Consider the following 22263-nt stretch of genomic DNA (forward strand, 5'->3'; position numbering starts at 1 on the left):
GCCTCGCATTCATGGCAGTGCTCCTGCCTCTGCCTCTTGAGTGCTAGGATTACAGAAGTGCGACACTACACCTGGCTTTGATCTTTTGTCCTTACTTTGCTTCCTGGGATTGTAGCAGTGTGATTCTTCTTTACAAATCTACTGTATTTTTTCTAGGGTTTCGCTTAAGACATAATTTGAATTTTTATTTCCTGGTAATTATTTTCAACCACTTTTATTTTCTAAATATATTATTCCTTTCCTTTCTGTTCCTTCCCTTCCCTCTGGGATACATCACCACACCCTACAACAATCTTGCTTTTTTTTTTAAAGTTTATTTGAAAAAGTGAAAGTGAAGAATGAGGGGGAAAACTGGCTCTGCAGTTAAAAATAAGTTAAAAAGTTAAAAATAAGAGAAAAGTACACCCTGGAGGAAGCAGGTTGGACTGTAGTGGGGAAAGTCACTAAGGCAGCAGTTTTGCTTTTAAAGTGAGTTAGCCTAACCAAACTAGAAGCCCATCTGTGAACCAAACAATAAAACAGTACCCTTAGCTCCCTCATTCTGGACATATATTTTTATAATATTATGTGATAGTCATTTAGTAGACATGTGATTGGGTTTTTTTTGCCAAAACTTTTTTTAAAAGGAGGGAAAAACAAAATTACTAAGTCTTCTCATTCTGTACTAGTATTATTATTTTGGGTTTTGGTGTTTTCAGCCTAGATCCATCCTGATTAAATTTCATCTGGTGAGATTCAGCCTATCTTTTGGAATACCAGTTGTGTCCATACGTTGACTATCTCCACCTCCTTCCCATACGGGGGAGGGGGTGTCAAACTCAGGACCTTGTGCTTGCAAGGCAGGTGGCAGCACCACTGAGCTAAATCCCCAGCCCTCCACCTCCTTTCTATCCCAAAGCTCAGTTTGCCATCTGTAGCCTCATATTTGTCATTGATAAAAGTGTTGAACAAGTATTTAAGATTTCTCTAGCCCTGGAAATTATAAGAAAAACATGTCTTCATTTTTTGGAAGGAAATATGTTTAGAAATAAACACCAAAGTTGGGCATGGTGGTGCACATCTGTAATTATGTAACTCTGGGAGACTGAGGCAGGAGGCTCACAGGTTCAGGCCTACCCTGGACAACTCAGTAACTTAGCAAGACTCTGTCTCAAAATAAAAGGACTAGGGATGTAATATAGCTCATTGTGAAGGCCTTGGGTTCAATCCCCAGTACCTCAAAAAAATAAAATTTTTAAAAATCAGAAGAAATTTAGGAAATAGTAATTTTATTGATAACTTTTTTCAGAGTTCTAATTTAGGATATTAAGTCAGTGGTTTTATAATCTGTCTTTTTCTTTTTTCTTCAGGGACCCATCTGTGTCTAAGTCTATAGAACGAATATTTAAAATCTGGGAAGACAGAAATGTATACCCAGAAGAAATGATCATGGCATTGAGAGAAGCTTTGAGTAAGTGTCTTTTCTCTCCTAAAAGAAAAATTTAAGCCAGTCTTTATTAAATATATATACAGAGAAAGAGAGACAGATAGATCTGGTCCTCTTGTGTAATAATAATAAATAAAATTTTGGATCTGTCTGTGTTTGTTTTAAATTAAATATTTTTTAAATTAAATGTTTGAATTAAAAATTTAAATGGAATTGGTTTTGAAAGCAGGGTATTTTGTTTTTATTGACCAAGAAAATCAAGCATATTAAATTATTTTCCTGCATTTGCTTTGTTTCGATTTGTTCACTGATTGTGTTTAATAAATAATGTCCTCTTACTCTTGAAGAATTTTTATAGTTTTATTTCTGTTTAGCTCTTTGATGCTAAGTGTACTGATAGCCTTTAGAGTCTTGATTCAGATTTGCAATGCATTGTATGCTTCCTTTATTTTTAAGTAATTTCTTTCTCTGTATTTGATTCATGTAATTATTAAGTCATTGCATAGAGTTTGGTGATAATTGGCTACAATGACCATCATTTGATTAGAAATTTGCTTTTAAAATAACATCATCTAAGAAGCTGTTAAAGTCTTCATTTGAATTTGTTAACTGATATTTTCAAGCTTCTTTCCCTATTATTTTCAGAACTGGTTATTTGAATGACTATAGAAATTATCTTTATTTGATAGCTTCTTAGATCTGGTAGGTGTTTCATATGTATACGTATATGTATATGTATATGTATATGTATATGAAAGAAAAGGAAAGAAACAACACAGTCTCGGATTGCCTTTTTTTCATACTACAACTTTGGCACTGAAGTGGACAGACAACAGCTTCCCATAATGCCAGATTGCAAAAACTGTTTTCCAGGTACCACTTTCAAAACTCAGAAGCAGCTGAAAGAAAATCTGAACAAACAACCGAATAAGCAGTGGAAGAAATCACAAAGTAAGGAACAAAATCTCAACTAATATAAAATTACCTCCTTTTTTTGGAGCAGAAGAAAATTTAGACCATTTGACATCATACCTGGCAATAAACCACAGGCAAGCCTGTGTTTTCCAGGCCTTGGAGGCTCCCAGTGACTTATGCTAAACAAATCATCATGAAGTTGTTTCTTAATAGGCCACTATTACAAAAGAAATGTAGAAAAAAGGGTTAAATTGAGTGAAGATTCAAGAGTAGATGGGATTGAAAGAAGAAAAAAAAAACCCTGATAGTACTCAGGCTAATTCTCAGGTTCAAAGATGTATAAAGTTAGAGGCAGCTGGCATTAAACAACAGATCTAAAGAGGAGACTAGGCATTAAGCGTTTCTGTGAGAGCCATGAAATCCTTCAGATTTGGGGATCCACTCTACCCAATTAGACATGGCCTCAAATCTTGGCAAGAAGCTCATTCTGTTAACTGGAGCTCCTGGTGTGTTTATCACATTTACCAGCATGAGATCAAGGGAGCGGAACACTGCGTGTGATAGGCTGCTGTGGGCAAACACATATTGAGAGAGCTTGAAGGTGTGGAGGGAACAAAGTAAAAGACAGTGAGAACTGGGAGGTGAACCAAGACACTTGGGATGGATTTTGCTCCATCAAGCATATGCTGCTCGTCATGGTTAAGGGAGTCTGCTGATGTCCTTTTGGTCATAAGTTGCATGCTTAGGAACAAGAGTCATCATTTCAGCCAAAGTTCAACCACAGTGGTAATTTACTTAGAACTTTTCTTGCCTCTTTTTGCTATGAATGGAGGCAGCACAAAAGAAGTGCAAGGCTAAATACACGGGAATAGAATTGATATTTGTAAATCATTTTCTTCAGACAGTATTCAGGATTAATTGGACACCCTGTTCCAGAACACACTCTTTGAGGTGTTGAGACCCACTTAGTCAGACTAGAAAAAGAAATTACTTCATGTATCTCAGTATCTGCAGACCAGTAAGCATAGGACTTTATGACTTCAAGGGTCTGTTGGAGATAAGTGGGTTAGGCCTATCTAAATAGTGTATTTTTATATTGACCATACTTGGGAGTGTTTAAATTTCATAGTACATTCTTTATTCTAGGAACTATATTATGATTTATATGTGCATGTCATATATCCAAGAGTATACCCTTAACTATACAGCTAAAATTTTTACTGTTTAGTCAACTCTTTGTGTTTGTATTCTTAGTGACCTTTTCTTTAATTCCAACAGCATCTACGAATCCAAAAGCTTCTCTCAGGTCTAAAATTGTTGCTGAATTTCGAGTAAGTTACAGAATTTGTTAAATACAGTAAAGCATTATTTACTTCTTTTGAGTTAGTTTCCTGTGTCTTTCAGTAAAATGTATTTTTTAATCAGATATACATCATTTATGTTCTAAGTGTACTTGAACTGTTATAAAGGAGTCCAAATTGGTTTAGGTTACTTAGAGTTTTCTGTTTCTATATTGGGAGAAATAACATCCAGAATCTTTAACCTGCTGAGTTTTGTGTTAAACTTGGCTGACAAGAAGGCTCATCTTTTAAAGAGTTATAAAAGTGACAGTGATGAATGTAACTGTACTGTATACCTAAAAAGTACCAATAAAAGTATCAATGAAGGAAAAAAAAAGAGTATATAAGTAAGCCTTTGTCTGTTTCTGTCTTAACCCCTGTTTTCATAATTAACTTTGTATGATTAAGGAAGTATATAACTAAAAATACAATTTTGATAAGAGAACTGACCATTGATATTCCTTATTGAGGAAAAGTGGCTCCTGGCTTTTATTAGGCTTTAGTCCTTTTTTTTTCCTCCCATTAAGTTTATCGGTACATTTAAAGCAAACAATACAGTTACATTCATCATTGGGATCTTGTACCTTTACATGATGTATCTTGGTTCTTATTTTTCCCCATACCCCTGCCCTCTCTTCGCTCCCTTCACCCTTCCCTATTTATGAAGACTTTGTTTCCATTTTCCCTTTTTTATATTTTTTTCTTTTCCCTTATTTCTTTTCCCCTCCCCTTTCTACTTCCCTTTTAGCCATTTTCTTCCTATTTTACACTATCATTTATACCATTTGAGCCTTATTTACGCTTTTAGTTTCTCGTGCAGTCCTTTTTACATTAATACGGAGAGGTAGAAGAAAAATTGAATAATCTCATAACTATGATTCTGGTCTGTGTTCAGTCTCAGAACCTCATTGAAGAACTAATGATCTACAAGCGCTCAGAAGATCAGATAGAATTGAAGGAGAAACAGTTGTCAACTATGAGGGTGGATGTGTGCAGTACAGAAACTCTGAAGTACTTAAAAGGTAATACTTAACATCCTTTGAACAAAATTAGGTTTTTCTGTAGAGCATCACTTTCAGGTAATTAGATTAGTTTACCCCATAAAGAGAACTAAGGTACTTCTGGTGCCCCAGATAGTGACTTCATTCATGTAAATTCTACAAGTAAATTCTGAGCTGTCTCTTCACTCTCTGAGTGTATTAGGTCGTATATAAACTTGTATTTCGTAACTATGGTCAGTTGGTTTAGGTGAGCTCTTTAATAAAGTCACTGTAATGTGCTATAAAATCTAGTTATTCTCTTTTCCTTGCATTGTAAATTATATATAATCATACTAATAAGTTTACTAGGATGTGTGCCTCATGAAGTGAGAAATTATTCTTATTCATTGGTGTTTCTCAGAACTTAGAGCAATCTGTGGCACATAGTGGGTGTTTGGTTCATTTTGGCCTCAGTGTTTTTCCTACACCATACTTTAAATTAAACAAATGTCATCTGATCCTCATAATAACCCATAAGCATACGAAAATGTCACCAGGGTGAGGCAGCTAGAGGGTAGGGTTGTTTGTTTGGCTTTTGAGACGGGGTCTGGCTATGTAGTGCAGGCTGGCGTTGAACTCACTCTGTAGCCCAGGTTGGCCTAGAACTCACAGAAATTCCTCTGCTTCAACCTCCTGAGTGCTGGGACTACAGGAGTGTGCAACCACACCTGGCTAAAATCTCATTCTTGTACACAAGAAATCTAAGGCTTCATAAGGAGGTGAATAGCTGGCTTAAGTTACACAGCTGAGAAGAAGCAAAACCAGAACTTACTATCATATCCAAAGTCATGTTGTAGCAGTCACTGAGAAAGAAGTATGTATCAAATTACTAAAGATCTTTTTCATCCAGCACTCCCAGAAAGTCTCAGAAAGTTCTAGGCCAGCCTGGGATACATAGTGAGACCTTGTTTGTTCATTTTTAAATGAGGTACCAGGTGGCTCATGCCTGTAATCCCGTGTAATCCCAGCACTTGGCAGGCAGAGGCAGGAGGCTCCCCATGAGTTTGAGGCCAGCCTGGGGTACATAGTGAGTTTAGGGCCAGCCCAAAGTGCAAAGCGAGACCCTGTCTCAATGAGGGGGGAACCCTGTCTCAATAAACAAACAAATAGATGAGATCTGTTTCAGATCAGGTAGAAAATAGAATTTAGTGTGATACAGAGATCATTTTGTTTTTCTGAACCTTAGTTTTGTCATCTAAAAGATGTATCCTTTTGATTTGACTACTTATTTAAATTGGATAAACGTGTCTTCAAGGTGGAAGTCAATTTATTTGTTCTATATTTCAATACAGTGTACAGCACTGTGTACAATACAGTGTACAAAATGGAGAGGGTAAGGGGGAAAAGGGTGGGATGTACCATGTACAGGTGCAAATTCCCAATGAAGATTTTTTTCCCTTGGTACTGGATATTCAAGCCAGGGCCGTTTGCATGGTAGGCCAGCTGTAACAAACTTTGTTTATTTATTTACTTACCATCGCTTCTCGGCCTTTTGGCTAAGATCAAGTGTATTTATTTACTTACCTATTATATTATAAAAGTGTGTGCCTAACAAACTTTGTTTAGTTGAACCTGTGTGTGTGTGTGTGTGTGTGTGTGTGTGTGTGTTACTGGGGATTGGACTGAGGTCCTTCACCATGAGCTACATCCCTACCCTTTTTTACTTTTTTTAAATTTTGAGACAGTTGATTTATTTCTGTAGTATTTTGTAAGAGTTAAAATAAAAGTTCGAGTGCTGGTTAAAAATTTTTTTGAGACAGTTGTTAAATTACTAAAACTGGACTCAACTTGTAATCCTCCTGTCTCAGAGTACTGGAAATGTGGACATGCACCACCACTCCCAGCTTGAACTTTCTTTTATCTTAATTGTAAGTATACTCAGTCTTATTTCACGGTAGCAGATTCACAGGATCTGGTTTTTTGTTTGTTTTTAGGAATCTGTTTTTTGAAGAATTTCACTAAACTTACTATTTTTTGATTTGAAGAAGCTGTAAGGTAAAAATCTGAAGCTAAAAGTATTACACAATAAGGCAGCAAGAACAGGATCACAAAGGGATTTTCCTCAGAAGTAAAATTTTTACTTGTTCTTTTGAAACATTTTCTGTGTTATTTTAGATAAAACAGGAGGGAAGAAGTTTTCCAAAGAATTTGAAGAGGCAAGCGCCAAGCTGGAAGAATTTGTGAATGGATTAGATAAGCAGGTGAAAAATGGACCCTCACTAACAGAAGCACTGGAGAATGCTGGGATTTTCTATGAAGCACAGTACAAAGAAGTAAAAGTGGTGGCCAATGTAAGTGATAATTACAGCTGTCTTACAGGGAATGTTTACCATGTATCTGACTTTACATATAGTATCTAATGTTAGGATAAATAGCATTATCTACCTCTCCCAGATAAAGAAAATACTTCACAGCATGGTGGTATACCCTGCACTCTCAGCATTCGTGGCTGAGGCAGGAAAGTTGCCGCAAGTTCAAGGCCAGCCTGAACTACCTAGCAAGACCATGTCCCCCAAAAATGTTTTTTTATACTTTTGAAGAGAGTTAGTGATCTTGTACAAGTTAATACAGGTAGTATGAAGTGGCTGTTAAGCTAATGCGTTGGTATTTTGAAGTTGCTATTAGAAGATATAAAACTGTGCAGAAATATACATACTTTTAATTTTTTTTGTCTTTTGGTATGTGAATCAAACTCAGGACCTTGCGCTTCCCAGGCAGGCACAGCTCCACTGAGCTAAATCCCCAGTCCTCCATACCTTTTTTTTTAAAAGCAAAAAACTGAATGGGAACACTAGGTTACTAAATTTCATGTGAAATGACTGAATTTTCTTCCCCCATTGAAAGGGGAAGGAGGTAGTAAATGGTCACGTGTCTAATGGCCTGTGAAAAAAATATTTTGCGCATACTTTTTGAAATTAAAAATTTTTTTTAACTTAGTATATGTTTACAGTACACTTTTTTTTTTTTTTGGAGACAGGATCTCACTATGTAGTTGAGACTGACCTGGAACTCTTTGTAGCCCAGGCTGGTCTCGAACTCACAGTGATCCTCCTGCCTCAGCCTTGCGAATGCTGGGATTACAGGCGTGTTCCACCAGGCCCAGACAGTAGACAACTTTTTAAAGTGTTAATCACAGCATGGTCATAAAATATATGAAACTATAAGTCCCACCAGTCAGTCCTGTTTCCTATATATGGTCTTTTAACCCATTTAGCTTTTTAAAAAAATAATTTGCCTATATTGTTCTTTCTTACAGTAAGCATACAGTATTTTAGAAATACCTGTTCATTTGTTATGACACAGGTAGCTTATACTTTCCTGCCTTACCCCCTCTTCCTGAATCATTGTACAATTTAAATCTCTCAAGTACCCTTCTAAACTGAAGTACTATGTTTGCCAGTTTTTGACCATTAGCTCTAGACATCTGGCTTTGTAGCATTTGGACTTTGACATCTTTGTCTTCTCATTAGTTTTTATCTCTTCCTTCAGATTTTCAACTTCAGTCAACTATAATCTGTGCGTGCGTGTGTGTGTGTGTGTGTGTGTGTGTGTGTGTGTGTGTGTTTTGCTGGGGATTGCATGCACTAAGCATGCACTCTACCATTGAACTTCCACTTGTAGCCCCCAGTTTTCTTTTTCCTTCCTTTCCCTCTCCTCTCCCCACGCCCCTTTCTCTTGTTCTTCATTTTTTTTGTTTTTGGGTTTGTTTTTTTTGTGTTTTTTTTTTTCTTTTGAGAAGGACTCTCACCATTGTTACCCAGACTAGCTAGCTTGGAATTCCTAGCTGGAGGGATCCTCTAGCCTCGGCTTCCTGAGTAGCTGGCATTAAAGGTACATGCACACCACTGTGCTATTTTACTTCTACAGAATCAAGATTGATAATATTAATGTTGCATTCTGTAATCATAATTATGTATTTCCTTTCTCTAAAATTGGAAAATTGACTTTAACATACCCAATATTGCTAAGCATGGTGGTGCACATCTGTAATCCCAGCACTGGGAGGCTGAGGCAGGAAGATTCTAAATTCAAGCTCAGCCTGGCCAATGTAGCAAGACAGCAAGGTCAGACACTCTCAGTCCCCATTCTTCCCAGAGACCTCCTGCCGGAATGGCAGTCCTCTTCCTCCTCTCTGTGAAGTGCTCTGGATGTTGTCCTTGACTTCGCTTTGTTGCTATCCAGAGTTGAGTCCTCTGTTTTCCACATTTTGTCTCTTGGTTTTCTCCCATTTTGCTGAAATATTCATGAGTAATTTCTCAGAAAGGGTTTGTAAGAGATAAGTTTTCTATGTCCTTATGTCTAAGATCATTAATTTGTCAGCTTTTAATAAAATGTATACATTTTAATACAATAAATTTTCCTCTAAGTTACGGTTCAGTTTTGGTGTTTTAAGTGTCTTTTTTGAGACAGCGTTCACCTTGGCCTTAAACTCACAGCTGTCCTCCTGCTTCAGCCTCCTCAGTGCTGAGATTACAGGCGTGAGCCACTGTATATGTCTTTTTAAGTAGCATATAATCAGATCCTGCTTCATTATTTTAATCCAGTCTGACAGTCTTTGGCTGCTTTTCCCTCTAGTCTTGGGGTTCTGATACAGAGGCACTTTATCACTGACCTACATTGTTAGTCCTTCGTCTTTCTTTAAAAGACAGGATCTCACAGAGTTGCCTTAGCCTTTTGAGTAATAGGGATTAAAAATGTGCACCACAGCACCTAGAAATATTTAATTCGAGCTTTTGGTGATATGATTGGGTTTAAGCCTGCCATGTTGAGGTTTGTTTTATCCTATCTGTGTTGTTTTATTTGTGGTACACAGGGAGTTTTAAGCCAAGGCCTTTACACTAAGCTCCATCCATAGCTGTTTATTATTTTTTATTTTGAGACAGCATCTCACTAAGTTGCCCATATGTACAGCATCTCACTAAACTGTGATCCTCCTGCTTAAGCCTGCCAAGTGCTGGGATTACAGGTGTGCACTACCACGTCTGGCTTGTCCTGTTCTTTGTTACTTCTTTCCTCCTTCTTGTTTTTAAATTAAATAACTTTAGGATCCATCTTTTTTGTTGTTGTTGCTTTGTTTTTGTTTTGGGGGATAGGGTCTCTCTTTGTAGTTCAGGCTGGTCTTGAACTCACAGTGATCCTCCTGCCTCAGCCTCCCAAGTACTGGGACTACAGGTATGCATTACTATGCCTGGCTCTAGGCTCCATCTTACCTGTTTTTGCTTCATGCATCTGTGTTCTCGGTTTTTGTCTCTCGTTCCCTCTCCCTGAATTTTCTGTGGTGTATTTTTTATGGTGTGTATACATATGTATACAGGATACACACATAAGTATACAGGAATGCACACATCCATTCTCTTTGCATATCTTATACTGTACATTTGAAGCAACTGTTGTATGGAAACTAAATTGTGTCTCTCTTTTTCTTTTTTCTTTTTCTTTTTTTTTTTTTTGGTACTGGGGATCGAACTCAGGACCTTGTTGTGTCATTTTCTACTTAGAAGCATTCAGTGTTTTGGTTTTGGTCCCCTCAACTCCCTGCAATCAGTTAAAGTACCCATGATCAGTCACTGATGTGGAGGCCTGGCTGCAGTCTCTTTGGGGTTTGCTTGAACAGACCCCTGAGTGCTGGAACAGTTTTTTTGCAGGGGTACCAGGTACTGAACTCAGGACCTTGTGATTGCAAGGCAGGCACGGTGCCACTGAGCTAAATCCCCAGCCCTGGAACAGTATTCTTAATCACCCTGGCACGGGCAGGGTGAAATCCCTGCTCAGATTGCTTCCAAGCTGCTGTTGCTTTTGGATCCTTAGAGATCTCACCAAAGGAACTCTCTCTACCACCCTGCTTGATCCACTCATCCTGCCTGCCACAGTTCTTTTATTTGGACTTTTATCTCCACTTGAGTTGTGGACATAATTGTGTCAACTTCATATTTTCCTTCTGTGTAACCAGGATTATTCACTGCAAGTTCGAGGCCTGCATGGATTACATAGCAATACCCTGTCCAAAAAAACAAACAAAAAGAGCAACCCACTTTCTGGATCCCCTCCTGTCTCTTTCAGGAGCTGTCTCTCCCTCAATAAAATTTCCTTCTTTAAAAATTTTTTTCATCTAGAATCTTTAGGTTCTAATTTCTTCCATTGGTTTACTTTAGGATCATCTCACATAACTGCTGTGTTCTCAATTGCTGAGGAAAACATTATTTACTATTGAAGACTCAGATTAAACCAGTTAAAGATACTATAAAAATACTTATTGTATCAAGGGCCATGTACTTAGCTCAGTGGTGCTGCCGCCTGCCTTGAAAGTGTAAGGTCCTGAGTTTGATCCCCGGAACCAAAACAAAAAAAACTATCAATAGAAATACATCAGGTTTGACTTTCATAAAGCCAAGAAAAATAAATGTCAGATTCTGAATTTCTATCATATTGCCCTTTCAACACACCAGCATAAAGAATATTCTTTAAAGTTTTTTTAATAAAACTTCCTGGGTGTGGTGGCACACACCTGTAAAATGTCAGCACTCCGGAGGCTGAAGCAGGAAGATAACCATGAGTTAGGGACCAGCCTGGGCTACATAGTGAGTTCAAGGCCAGCTTGAACTACATAGCAAGACCCTGTCTCAGAAAAAAAAAAAAGCTACTAAGAAAGGAAGGAGCCAGGGATGGTGATCACGTCTGTGATCCCAGCATCCCAGGATGGCAGAGGGATGAGGTGGAGGGAAGGGCAGCTGCTTATACCATGACAGCCAGGAAGCAGAGCATTAGAGGAGCCAGGCAGGAGGCACAGTGACCTGCTTTCTCCACCAGGCCCCGCCTCCTAGTGCAAGTCGGCCTGGTGCTTCGTGATCATGAGGCCTGTAAGATCTGTGAGAGAGTGAGTGTGAGTTTGTCACAAGACAGTCATGACATTTGTTTCTAGTTTTTGCCTTTCTTCAGTGCCTGGGATTGAACCCTTGGCTTTGTGCATGCTGGGCAAGTGCCCTACTGCTGAGCTACATCCCTAGCCCTTCCCTTTTTAAATTTCTAACTTCTTTTACAATACAAACAAAACATTACTCCTCTTCAGGGTCTTACCTTATTCTCTCCCCAAAAAAAACCTACCCAGAAAATACTCCCTAGCGTGATTTTTCAGAATGCATAATATAAACTCTGCCCCCAAAATAAGCCCAGTTAAGAGCGTCAGCCAGACAGGTGCATTTAGTACACCCATTACAACACGGTGAGTGGACCTGTTGGATTATGACGATGTTCTAGAGGATGACATGACTATTCAAATAAATATAATTTTTTACATGAATAAATGAGTATAGTTTGTTGTACATGAATAAATGTAATTTGTACATGCAAAAACAAGACATCTCTTGAAAATGAGCCCTAATGAGTCTTTTGGAGCAGAAATTAATATAAGGCCTGGCATAGGTATTGATCAACCCCCTTGTGGGTAGCTAGTCACCCAGCATTTCTGTTCTTTCCCCACCACTTCTGTGGGCTTTCTGTATGTCCTCCTTAGGCTCCAGCATCCCTTGCAATGCTTCTTGTCCCTTTCTTCTCAGCCCTAACCTAGTGGGTTTTGCATTGCATTACTCAAGAAAGGCAAGGGAAGTGATTTTTTTAATATTCATGACTATTAATCATAGCTGTTTTGTTTTTGTTAAGTAGTTCCATTGTTGGCTTTATCTCATGGGTATATTTCTAGTGTCTTTTTTTCTTCATTTATTTGTTTTTGTTGGGTTGGATTGTTTGGTACTAAGGATCTAACTTGGGCCTTTGCACTTGCGAGGCAGGCAGCAGAGCCACTGAGCCAAATCTGCGGCCTTTTCTTTATTTTTTGAGATAGGATCTTACTGCGCAGTTCAGGTTGGCCTCAAACTTGAGGTAATCCTCCTGCTTTAGCCTCCCAAGTGCTGGAATTATAGGCGTGCGCCACCATGCCAAGCTTCTTCAGTCATTTAAACCTATCACTTTGCCTAATTTTTTATTGAATGAAGAATGTTATATACAAAAAATTGTATAGACTCTGGCTGATTTCTCTTTTCCCAGAGAGTATTCACTCTCTCTTTTGCTGTCAGATATTTTTAGGGACTGATCTGAATCTGAACTGTGGTTTGGGTAAGCTTTATCTCACCCAGTTCTTAGATCCTGAAGTCATTTCTAGTCCTCTTCTCCGTAGCATGATTTGGACTGAAGACATTGTCTTGTTAGCACTACACTTCCATTAGGTACCTGAGGCTTTCTGCTTGGCCTCTTAACTTCCCTCCTAGTCATTATGAGAATGCAGCAATATCATCAAGGAAAAATTATTCGTCAGTTCTACCCTGCCTTTTTTTTGCCCCTTCTTTTCACAGTACTAAGGATTAAACTCAGGGCCTTAATGCATATTAGACAAGTGCCCTACTGCTGTACTGTACCCCTAACTTTTTATTTATTTATCTATCTATCTATGTATGCATATGGCTGAACTCCTGGCCTTCATACTGAAATACAACCCAACCCCATTTTTAATTTTTTTTATTTCGAGGCAGGATCTCACTAAGTTGCCCAGGTTGGGCTTCAGCTTGTGATCCTCTTGCCTCATCTTCCCAGAGTGCTGTAATTATAGGAGTGCACACAGCTCAGGGTAGTATTTTGTTTATTTCTTTTCTTTTCTTTCTTTCTTTCTTTTTTTTTTTTTTTTTTTTTTTTTTTTGGGTGGAAGGTACTGGGAGTCAAACTCGGGTCCTTGTGCTTGAACCACTGAGCTAAATCCCCGGCCCTTAATTTGATTTTTTGGTCTGTTTTCTTAATCATTGCATATCTTCAATTCTAGAATAATTGCCTGCACATTGAGATTCTCAGTAAGTATTGCTTGGATTCCGATGTGGTAGCACACAGTTGTAATGCCAGTACTCTGGATGGCTGAGGCAGGAGGATCACATGTTTGATCCCAGGCTGGGCAGCTTAGCAACCTGGTGAGACCCTGTCTAAAAAATGAAAAAAAAAGGATTAGAGGTGTAGCTTTATGTAATGACTCGAGCTTCAATCCCTGGTACCACAAAATAAATAATGCCTGGTTGAGTGGACAGGTGAAAGTGAGGGAGGATGAATTACAAACAACCTTTAGATTATAAGTCAGGCAGCTGTTTGGATGGCAAGATTCACTTAAGTACACAAAGCAGAAACTAGAAACACTTGGGCTCCGTGTGGTAGTGCGTATCTGTAATCCCAGCTCTCTGGCAGACTGGTGATGCAGGAGGATCGTGAGTTCAAGCCCAGCCTTGGCAATTTGTCCACTTACTGAGACTCTGTCCCAGAATAAAAATAAAAAGGGTTTTTTGGATTGTAGCTCAATACAAAAGCCCTGGCTTCAGTCTCTATTAACACAGGAAAAAACTATTCCATGTGTTACAAATGATGGTATTTTTTTGTTTTATGCAAGTAACATTGTCAATGAGGAAATTGTTTATAGTAAAAATAAACTTTTTATCTCTTTCAGGCATACAAAACCTTTGCTAACCGAGTAAACAATTTAAAGAAGAAATTGGATCAGTTAAAGTCAACCCTTCCTGATCCTGAAGAATCACCAGTCCCTTCCCCAAGCATGGATGCTCCCTCCCCAACTGGCTCTGAGTCTCCATTTCAAGGAATGGGAGGTGAGGATTCCCAGTCACCAACTGTGGGGAGTGAGAAATCTGCCACACCTGAGCCTGTGACGGACAATCGTGATGTGGAAGACATGGAGCTCTCAGATGTAGATGATGATGGGTCCAAAATCATCGGTATGTCCTTATGTAATCTGTAGATAACTTAGCTCCTTACCAGCTTCACCTTCCCACCTACTAGTCACTCACAGGCAGATAGTAAAAGATAGTTCAGAACGTAGATGGTTAGAATATCAGAGTAGCATTATTGTCCCCAAAACAGTGAGTAGTTCAGGATTTGGTATGCCCCAAAGTTAAGAATCATTGCTTGAAGCTGGGCGTGGTGGTGCACATGTGTAATCCCAGTACTTGGGAGGCTGAGGCAGAAGGATCACAAAGGGAAACTGAACCACAAAGGAAGACCCTGTCTCAAAAAATAAAAAGGCTGGGGATTTAGCCCAGCAGCACAGCATTTGCCTGGCAAGTGGGATGTCCTGAGTTTGATTCCCAAAGTCAAAGAAAGAGAAAGAGAGAGAGAGAGAGAGAGAGAGAGAGAGAGAGAATATTACTGTTCATAGCCAGATGTAGTGGTGCATGCCTATAATTTCTGCACTTGGCAGGCTGAGGCAGGATTATAGCAAGTTCAAGGCCAGCCTGGGCTACATAATAGGCTCAAGACCAACATGAACTACATAGTGAGACCCTGTCTCAAAACAGAGGTTGTGCACACCTATAATACCAACACTCAGAAGGATCATGAATTCAAGGTCCAGCCCGTGCTACAAAGTGAGTTCAGGGCTAGCCTAGACTACATAGTGAGACCTTATCTCAAAAAAAAAAAGAATCATCTGGATTGGAGATGTAACTCACTGTGCTTGCCTAGCACACACCAATCTTTAGGCTTGATCCTCAACACTGCAACAAAAAAGAAAAAGAAGGAAAGGAAGAATTATTGCTCGAGATAAATACTGTTAGCAGATGCCATGGTGCATATGTGTAATCCCAGTTACTCAGGAGGCTGACACAGGAGGATTTTGATCCAAGGCCAACATGATCAACTTAATGAGACCCCTTCTCAAAAAAGTTAACTGGAGGAGCGGGGTTTAGCCCAGGGGTTCTGCCACCTGCCTCGCAAGCATAAGGTCCAGAGTTCGATCTCCAATACCAAAAAAAAAAAAAAAAACATTAAATGGAGCTCGTGTGCCGGGTGGGGATGGTGAGAGCGAGGAAGCAGCTGGAGGTGACACCAGGTGGGTATGCTTGTGGCAGAGAGCCAAGCGGATCACAGGACACTGCTCAGACCAGCAGCGAGGTGTCAGGCTCTCAGTCGCCAAACCAAGCCTATTCCTGCCCCCAACCAGCCAAAGACCCCAGAGAGCAGAGGTCCCGGGACAACCAAGCTGGTGACGTCTTCGACCCCCTCTTCATCTGCAACCTCGAACGCGGGAGTGGATCCCAATACCCTAACCTGTGCCCCACAATCTATGACACTGGTGCAGTGTGGCCCATGGATGCACCCGAAAATGGGCAGAAGATCTGCGGCTTCTTGCAAAGGACCAATAGCCTGGAAGAGAAGAGTCAGCTTGTGTGTGCCTTCAAGGAGATCTAGTCCTGCAAGAACCTGCTTTCCTGTGAAAACAGCGATTGGGATGCCCACTTCCGATGAACAGAAAACGACTTCTCCAACCTGTTTGTCCGAGATCTGCTTCCAGCTAGGAATGGGAAAGAGCAAACTGTGCAGTTCCTACTGGAAGTGGTGGACATATTCCCCAACGATGTCTGCAAGACATTTGATCGCGCCACCAAGGTGCTGGACTTGCATCACCCACACCAGTTGCTAGAAGGCATGGAGGGCTTTAACTTGGAGCTCTCCAAGCACCCTGAGTCCCTGGAGGAGACACCCTGAAGTACGGGGTACACACAGGTCACCCTCAGTTTTTCAACCAGCTTTCCATTGGCCTGGATATCATTGGCTTAGCTGGAGAGTGGCTGATGTCAACCGCCAATAGCAATATGTTTACGTATGAGATTGCACCAGTGTTTGTCCTCATGGAGCAAATAACAACTTAAGAAGATGAGAGACATAGTTGGATAGTCAAGTAAGGATGGTGATGGGATATTTTCTCCTGGGGGAGCCATATCCAGTATGTGTAGCATCATGGCTGCTTGCTACAAGTACTTCCTGGAGGTTAAAACAAAGGGCATGGCAGCTGTGCCCAAACTGGTCCTCTTTACCTCAGAACAGTCACTTCCGTAAAGAAAGCTGGGGCTGCGCTTGAATTTGGAAACTACATTGTGATTTGATAAAGTGCAATGAAAGGGGGAAGATAATTGCAGCTGATTTAGAGGCAAAAATTCTTAAAGCCAAGCAAAAAGCGTTATGTTCCCCTTTATTATGTCAGTGCAACTGCTGGCATGACTGTTTATAGAGCTTTTGATCTGATACAAGAGATTGCAGATATATGTGAGAAATAAAACCTTGGGCGTCGATGCTGCCTGGGGCTGTGGGCTGCTCCTGTCCAGAAAGCACCGCCATAAACTCAAGAGGCAAGCAAGGGCCAACTCAGTCACCTGGAACCCGCACAATTTGATGGGGTGCTGCTCCAGTGCTCAGCCATTCTCGTCAAGGAGAAGGGTCTATTCCAGGCATGCGACCAGATGTGTGCAGGGTACCTCTTCCAGCCAGACAAGCACTATGATATCTCCTACGATACTGGGGACAAGGCAGTTCAGTGTGGCCGCCATGTGGACATCTTCAAGTTCTGGCTGATGTGGAAAGCAAAGGGCACAGTGGGATTTGAAAATCAGATCAACAAATGCCTAGAACTGGCTGGACACCTCTATGCCAAAATTAAAAACAGATGAATTTGAGGTGGTTTTTGATGGGGAGCCTAAGCACACAAACATCTGTTTCTGGTATAGACCACAAAGCCTCAGAGGTGTTCTGGACAACCTTGAGCAATGGGAAAAATTACACAGGGTGGCTCCAAAGTTCAAAGCCCTAATGATGGAGTCAGGCACAACTGTGGCTGGCTACCAGCCTCAGAGGAACAAGGCCAACTTTTTCCAGATGGTCATCTCAAACCCTGCAGCCATCCAGTCTTATATCGACTTCCTCATTGAAGAGATAGAAAGACTGGGTCAGTAACTATAATTGCTCTTTGCAGAAAAGGAGTTTATAGGAAACACATAGGCCATTTCATTTTTAGGAAAATACAGTACCTTGAAGAATACTTGTTTCAACCTTATTAAGCTTGTTAGAGTTATCAAGGAAATGCTGTTCGTTTTAAAAAGTTGCACATTAATGTACAGTTATATATACCTCTGTGTGTGTGTGTGTGTGTGTGTGTGTGTGTGCGTGTGTATATGTATAGTGAGTGTAGTGAGTGTGGCTTAGTATTAGAGCTCAGCATGTCTCCCACCCCAAGAGAATTAACTTCTCCTTCAGTAGTTACTGAGGGGCTAAACACGCTGCAAAGTAGCTCACCCAACAACCGCAGGGAAGGTGGTTTCCAGAATGCTGTGTCCTAGGGACCAGGGCCGACAGTGTTGCGGATGTTGACCTCATTGCCAGTGCTTCTCCCATCTGAAACATGATAGATGAGAAAAAGCACTACTAGGTGACGACTATCACGCCCTCCCCATTGGTACCCGCTTAGGGGAAAACAGTAGCAGAGTCATTCTTACAGGTGTAGTGTTGCTGTATTTTCAGAGATTACTCTGTGTAGATTGTGTATATTACTGTTACCTGGGGAGGGGAGACTAGTAATGATTGTTTAACTGTGGGTCAGTGAAATATTTGCTGATTTATTTATGTTCAGAGATTTACCACATTAAAAGAGGCATCTAGTATTTTCTTCTCATTTGTTATGTATCGTATTTATATATTAATGAAGTAAGTTCTGAATACTGTTTGTTATTTTCGTGCATTTGTGAGCCAAAGAGAAAAGATTAAAATTTGTGAGACACGGATTTATATTAGAGTGCCCTTAAAATAATGATGTGAGCATAAGTGTACTGTCTATAAAAGAATTCTGACATAGCATATTGAGTCATGTATATGGAAATCTTCTTACTTCAGTATCATTGCTCTTCTCTTACCCTCTGTCTGGCTGTGTGTGTGGTGTTCTCAGTGCTTTTCTAGTAACTGTTGGATAGTAACTAGATCTCCTATAATTTTGTAGTTGTTTATGACCAATCTCTGTGACTTGCTTAGTTGAAACCTAAGGCAGTGTTTCTGAAGATCTCTGATAAACTGGCCAGTCTCACAACTGTTTTTTTGAAGAAACGAAATCCATACTGTGCATTTTAGAGTATGCAAGAAGAATATAAATATATTCTCCATGGAGAATTTGAACAACAAAAAAACAAGTTAAATGGAGGCACATACTTGTAATCTAGCACTCTGGAAGGCTGAGGCAGGAGGATTCCAAGTTTAAGCCAAGCCTGGGCAATTTAGTGTCTTCAGGAGATCCTGTCTCAAGATAAAATATTGGGGTGGGGAAAGCCTAGAGATACAACTCAAGGGGCAGGCTCTGGATTCAATCGCCAGTACCAAAAAAAAGTCAGATCAATACTGTTCAGTAAAGCAGTCCCTGGCTATATGTAACTGTTACACTTTTGAAATGCAGTTTGTTTGTTTTTGTTTTCTGATAGTGAAGATTGAACCCGGTGGCGTGTTCTCACTGAGCTACTTCATTAGCCCTTTTTACTTTTTTCTAAATTTTTAAATGTAGCTGCTAGAAAATTTTATTTTTAGAAAATTTAAATTTATATGGAATAAATTATATTTTTATTGGCTAGCACTGCTCTTGGGGGGGCACTTATACTGGAATTCCCCATTCTCTGGCACTCTTGTTTTTGGAGACAGGGTCTCACTATGCAGTTCAGGCTGGCCTTCAGTTCATTATGTAGCCCAGACTAGTTAAATTCATGGCGATCCTCCTGACAGTCTCCTAAGGGCTGAGATTATAGGCATGTGCCACTATACCTATCTGGCTTCTTTGGCACTCTTGACTGCCAAGAATTCAACAGCTAGCTGGGGGTGCTCCCTTCGAAAGCACATACACTAAAATTGGAACAGCTAGCTGAGCATGATGGTGCAGGCCTGTAATTCCATATCTCTGGGCAGCTAAGGCAAAAAGGCTTGCAGGTTCAAGGCAAGCCTGGGCTTTTTTGTTGTTGTTGTTGTTATGCAGAATCAAACTCACAACCTTGTACTTATGAGGCAGGTGCAGTGCCACTGAGCTAAATCCCCAGCCCAAGCGTGAGCAATCTGTGAAACTTAAAAAAGGAACTGGGCATGGTGGTACATGCCTGTAATTTAATACTCTGAGAAGCTGAAGCAAGAGGATGGCAAGTCTGAGCCCAGCCTGGACAATGTAGTGACTTACTGGACCCTGTCTCAAACTGTAAAATAAAAAATCGACAGGGATTATAGCTTAATATGAAAGCTGTGGGTTGAGTTCCCAGAATAAAAAGTTTTTAAATTGGTGTTCAAAAGGCCTGTGGATCTATAGCTCAGCAGTCCCTGAATTCAATCCCCAATACTGGAGAAAACACACACACACACACACCATAAACCACAACCCAAAACTACAATTTGTTAAATGAATTTTCAGAATTACTCCACTGGTAAATTATTTCTCTGAAATCACAGGCTTTCCTTTTTTATTCTTATTGGGTAGTTTGACTTTTCTCGAATTCATTTATTCACCATGCAGCCTTTCAAGCATTATAAAGAACATACTACAAAGTTATGAGAAATGAAAACAGTGAAGCTTCAGGTTAGTTAGGGCCTAATGGGCCTCGGTAGAGAAATTTCAGCAAGCCAGAAGAAAAACAAAAACTGCACAGAGTTTTTGTTACGAAGAAAGTTTTCCAGTCAATGGAAAAAGAACAATTTATGACACACGTCATTCCCAAAACAACACGAATATATATCATGTAATGATAATGTTTCTGGGAATGCACACTTTAAAATTTTATCTTGGGGCCGGGGATTTAGCTCAGTGGTTCTGCTGCCTTCCTCGCAAGCGCAAGGACCCGAGTTCAATCCCCAGTACCTCAATAAATAAATAAATAAATAAATAGAAATTTATCTTATATTTGAAGGTGTTGCTGCAGCAGCACCCTTTTATTATTTGTCTCATCATTTTCCTTTTTCCCGGCATCTTTGTCTTCCTTCCCAGTCTCTCTCCTATTCCAGAAATACCTAATGCATGATACTAAGAAAATGCATATGAAACATTAAAAAGCAATATACAGGATGATTTGGAAATTCCTTTTAAGTAGATATTGAAGGTGGAATGATCATAAATTATGAAAGCTATGACATCAAAAACAAGACAAAACAAAAAACTTCAGCAGGGGGAGGTGGAGAGAATGCCTGTAATCCTCACATTGGGAGGCCGAGGCAGGAGGATCGCAAGTTTGAGCCCAGCCAGGGCAGTTTAATAACTTAGCAAGTCCCTGCCTCAAGATAAAAAGGCTGTGGATGTAGCTCAGTGTGAAGGCCTTACATTGTTAATCCCCAGTGCCTCTAAACAGACAAACAAATAGGGCATAAAGTGATTGGTTGTTTCTCTTAAGTATAGTGCTTTTTACCCTCAAATCAAGAAGTACTAAAATAAATAAAATTATTAGGACACATATTTTGGTATTGGAAGCACAGTCTGGAAGGCAGGAGGGTGTAATACCATCTTTTCTTTGTTGAAACAGTGGAGGACAGGAAGGATAAACCTGTGGAGAAGACAGCCGTCTCCACTTCTGTACCTGCAAAGCCAACAGAAAGTGTCTCAAAGGCCTCTTCGTGTGCTCCAGTGCCTGTGACCATGACAGCAACCCCACCTCTTCCAAAGCCTGTGAATACGTCTCTTCTGTCCCCTGCCCCAGCTTTGGCTTTGCCAAACCTGGCTAATGTGGATCTAGCAAAGATCAGTTCCATCCTTAGCAGCCTGACTTCAGTCATGAAAAATACTGGTAAGTAAGCCCAGTGAAGAGGATAAAATGCTGATTTTCAAAGTTTTTTAATTGAGCCATCAGTGTTTTTTCTTATTATGTTTATATAAATCTTATTTAAAAAATATATGGGACTGGCTGGGGATTTAGCTTAGTGTTTCTACTGCCTGCCTTGCAAGTACAAGGTCCCAAGTTCGATCCCCGGTATCCCCCCAAAAAAGAAAAGAAAAGAAGACTGTTTATGGTGGTTCATGGCTTATAATCCCAATACTCTGGGAGGCTGAGGCAAGAGGAACTCAAACTTGAATCCAGACTGAGCAACGTACTGACTTAGTGAGACCCTGTCTCTAAAGAAGAAGCTGGATGGCTGAGCATAGTTTCGCATGCTCGTGATTCCAGCTCTCAGGAGGATTGCTGACCAGCCTGAGCTACATAGTGAATTCAAGGTCAGCCTGAACTACACAGCAAGACCGTGTTTCAAACCAGCACTCTGGAGGCTGAGGCAGGAGGGCCACCAGGAGTTCAAGGCCAGCCTGAAGAGCATAGTGAGAAGTAAGAGTACCCCCCCATGTACTCCTCACGCACCTGCAGCAGGACAGCTGTGACAGATCTCATTTCGTGTATTCCTCGCCCTCCCTGAATTATTCTGAAGAAAATCCCAGTTGTTTCATTTCATCATAAATACTTAAAAATGTGTATTTCTAAAACATAAAGACAGACTCAGCTTGTGGGTTTTTGACATCTTTTCATGTCATAACTAAGTTAATATCCAAGAAGGTGCTATTTTGTGTATTTGTATGTGAAAGTTCCCATTGTTTTTTATCCTCTCCACTGTTTGCTTTGTTTAATCTATATCATATTCAACTTTAAAATATTGTTTGTGGGCTGGGGATTTGGACCTGAGTTCAATCCCCAGTACCAAAAAAATAAATAAAATATTGTTTGTAAAAAAAAAATATATATAT

The 22263-nt window shown here is 40.0% G+C and overlaps 1 protein-coding gene, 1 non-coding gene and 1 pseudogene across 4 annotated transcripts in view; 2 read left to right on the top strand and 1 right to left on the bottom strand.

Moving 5' to 3' along the window:
* Rprd2 (regulation of nuclear pre-mRNA domain containing 2) overlaps positions 1–22263 on the top strand; it is a 92550-nt gene that overhangs the window by 61713 nt on the left and 8574 nt on the right. For all 3 annotated transcript variants that reach the window (XM_010616398.1, XM_010616399.1, XM_010616400.2), the window contains exons 3-9: positions 1350–1450; positions 2300–2377; positions 3620–3672; positions 4577–4703; positions 6837–7012; positions 14194–14476; positions 21059–21319. In XM_010616398.1, the coding sequence (XP_010614700.1) occupies positions 1350–1450; positions 2300–2377; positions 3620–3672; positions 4577–4703; positions 6837–7012; positions 14194–14476; positions 21059–21319 (1079 nt within the window). The remainder of the gene's footprint in view (positions 1–1349; positions 1451–2299; positions 2378–3619; positions 3673–4576; positions 4704–6836; positions 7013–14193; positions 14477–21058; positions 21320–22263) is intronic.
* Positions 11067–11163, bottom strand: LOC117284059. The gene has a single exon (XR_004515146.1). It is a non-coding gene; the product is annotated as a small nucleolar RNA SNORA8 (small nucleolar RNA).
* Positions 15141–18001, top strand: LOC104856863 (annotated as a pseudogene).

Source organism: Fukomys damarensis, unplaced genomic scaffold (assembly GCF_012274545.1).
Source record: "Fukomys damarensis isolate Sample0158 unplaced genomic scaffold, DMR_v1.0_HiC HiC_scaffold_33, whole genome shotgun sequence".
NCBI lineage: Eukaryota > Metazoa > Chordata > Mammalia > Rodentia > Bathyergidae > Fukomys > Fukomys damarensis.